Source organism: Apis dorsata, unplaced genomic scaffold, assembly GCF_000469605.1.
Source record: "Apis dorsata unplaced genomic scaffold, Apis dorsata 1.3 scaffold_371, whole genome shotgun sequence".
In the NCBI taxonomy this organism is placed as follows: Eukaryota; Metazoa; Arthropoda; class Insecta; order Hymenoptera; family Apidae; genus Apis; species Apis dorsata.
The window spans coordinates 111,024-114,198 of NW_006263635.1; the positions used below are offsets into that span (position 1 = coordinate 111,024).

At 42.0% G+C, this 3,175-nt stretch overlaps 1 protein-coding gene across 1 annotated transcript in view; it reads left to right on the forward strand.

Moving 5' to 3' along the window:
• Positions 1-1,449: 1,449 nt before the first annotated feature.
• The window catches only part of LOC102681688 (protein groucho-like), a 63,031-nt gene continuing 61,305 nt past the window's right edge, over positions 1,450-3,175 (forward strand). Inside the window, exon 1 of the mRNA XM_006618739.2 lies at positions 1,450-1,987. Coding sequence (XP_006618802.1) covers positions 1,922-1,987 — 66 coding nt within the window. The 5' untranslated portion in view covers positions 1,450-1,921. The remainder of the gene's footprint in view (positions 1,988-3,175) is intronic.

The following is a 3,175-nucleotide window of genomic DNA, read 5'->3' on the forward strand; positions in this document are numbered from 1 at the left end:
TCGGCGCACATTATCCGGCCACGGTGTCATTAGCGGGCCCCGGTAATTTCTTCTTCCATTTGCTCTGGTGTACGTGAAATTTTCGTGACGAACGTGGCTCGCGTGTCACCGCTCGTTAAAAGTATTCGCTCTTCTCGTCTTCCAACCGAGAAGTCTTTTCTCCCCTTCTTCCCCTTGTATTTCTTTCTCCTGTTAAATAACGATAAGATTAAGCGTCACCAGGCTGAGTGCAGAAAGGGTAAAGTGATAATAATTGTTTGTAGGGAGTTGAAGCGGAAAGGTCGTCGATGGTTACCACCCTATCCAAAGGGGATGAACGTTGAAGCTTGTAACGGGGTGTGCACGAATGTATGCACACATATATACACGTTGACTGTAGACACATACTCGAGATGGAGTCACTGGGACGAAAAGAGGCTGGAAGGATGGGAAAGGGCATCGTCGTGGTTGAGGGTAGGATACGAGGAAGACAGGGTGCACAATAAGAGGTTGAGAATGAAACGGTCTGGTGGTGGTGAGATAGCGAGGACGAAAATGAGAGAAACTAAACGAGCGTGACGAGGATGACAGATGAACCAAGAGCAGGCTAAACTCCAATCTGAGAGGTCCGCTACAAAACGGGACGAATGTAAACTAACCGAAAAGTGCGGGGCTATGGTTGAAGATTTTAACGATTATAGTGAAACGATGGAAGACAAAGGATTCTAAGAAGAACAAAATAACGTTATGTTTTTTAATAATGATCTCTTGTTATTTAACTTTTTGTTTGTGTTATAGAGTTGATAAGAAGTAGAGAAATCATTACGATCATGTAATTTGATCGCGATCATACTCCAATTTAATTCCTTTCCGATAATTTCACGTTAAATTGAGAATTTTCACGCGCATCCAGACAGAAGGATAATTGTTTGAAAATGATTCGAAGCCTGCAGGTAATTTAATTTAATAAATGCATCGAAGGAATCGCAGTAGCGGCATTCGTTATGAAGCGATCAAATTTGCATGTAATAAAGAGGAAGGTTAACATGGGTTTTCCGGCGCGCGTTAGCGATGTTCATCGTGTCTGGAGTAATAATTTAATACTCGCTCGGCGTAATGCAGCTACAAACTCACCGCAAGATTCACCGCGTGCAAATCTCGTTTTTGTGTAAGTAAAAATGCAAAGCGGATCGCGACGAACGGATTCCCCGTCTAGCTGAAACGTAGCAGAGCCGTTCGTGCCGCGCGCGCAACCGACCAGACCGGACGGAAAAGAGACGAACGAGCTAAGAGGCTGATTGTCGGAGGCACAAGTGTGGGAAAGAGAGGAAACAAACGTGTAGTCGGGAGAGAACGAGTGAGACGGAAAAGACGAGCAAAGGGGAGACCACGTGGTGTCGCGGTAAGCAGTGGGAGGGCGTAGCGGGCGACGGTGCGGGAGAAGGAGAGGGAAGAGCTTCCCCTCGACTCTGCGGTTGATTAGTTGATACCCGTCCGTCGTCGAGGGTAGATCGTTCGAAAGTACGTCTTACGTGTGCGTGCTATCGTGCTATTCGTATCGTACACGTTAAACGATATCGTCGTACATATTTTCTATTTTAATCGTACGTGTGTACTGTACATCACTTTTTCTTTCGGTGTATATTTATTGTGAAATAGAAATATCAAGTGAGTGGCTACTACAGAAAAAGAACTCGAAGAAAAAGTGACAGTGCTTAGTGTGTGTTCTCGTTTCGACTCTATTTTTTTTATCTTGTGCCTTTTCCCAGTTTCGTTGTTTCTTTTTTCGTTACTGACCAGTGAATAATAGTGCATACTGGCTATGACCTGGGATACCACCGGATATACCTGAGGATAACGGAGACATATCCATTACTCCTGACAGGACTTCGTCGTGACGGGAGGAAGCAACATAACCTCTTCGAGGGCCTCTGACGATAAGATGTACCCTAGTGCCAGTATAAACGCTGCGGCAGCTGTGGCTGTGGCAGCTGCGGCACGGCACCCGGTAAGTGGTTTTATTCCTTTTTCTTGCTTGTCGACCTTTTTTTTTTTCCTTCTTCTCCTCTTACGTACACGCTCGATAGGAATGACTGGCACGACCATCGCGATAAAAATAAAACGGTAAAGGATTTGAAGTATCGAGACATCTCGTATCGAGCTCACGAGTCGATCGTTTGGATTTTCGTGTTTAGTCGCGCTGAATTGTGTGATTCGATCCGACGCTACCGACACAACGAATTTGACGTACACGTGTGAAATCCTATTTCTTATATGAAAAACTAAGTTCAAACAAAATTAATATGTAAATATAAACCAAGTTTACGTGTCGTTTACATAGTGATTAATTCTCGCATTTCTAATTGCTACTTATGCATATATTGAACGATCGTTTTTCCGCGAATCGTCAACGTAATCATATTTTTTTTTTTTTTTTTACTCCAATCGTTTATCGTATACATCTACGTTTCTATTTATCATAGTTTCTATTTATCGGGAAATTATACATAGAGTGACCGGAGGCGATTAACTTGAAACAGTGACCTCGTTACATCTCGCTGTGGATAGTTGGTGATTACTAGCATAAAATAACCGTAAAAATATTTAGATCTATAATCAAATACGATTAATATTCTACTATGTAGTCGTTTCCGCCGACATTATCACCTATGCACTGTGAACGTATCATTGACGTCTCAAATTTCAATGAAAATGATGAAATTAAATTTAATTTTCTTAATTAGAATAAAATAGCAATTTAAATGTCGCGAAGAATAAAATTATGAAAATTTTAGTGATAGTAATCCATTGTTGGACGATTGTTTTTTCTATTTTTTTTTTTTTTGATTTTATCAGTTCTTTACGTTATCCTTCTCACAATTCATCGTCTTGTTTCGCCACAGATATCGAACAATCATCGCGTATTCTTGCCCATTTGAAAATCCTTTCAATTGTGTACGCGCACTTTCGATAAGTATCGAGCTTCTACCTATGCTAATTCGAGATACCGATATATCGACCGGTATATGGATACCGGAGCCATAGACTTTCTCTACTGTCAGATGGATTCCATGGCCCTACCCCTCACTATTCCTCTCTGCACTAGCGTTACTCAAACGGAATAAAAAAGGCAGACCTGGAAAGTACTGTCAGGACGTTTTTTTTTTTTTACAGCCGGACGAACGGTTGCGACGGC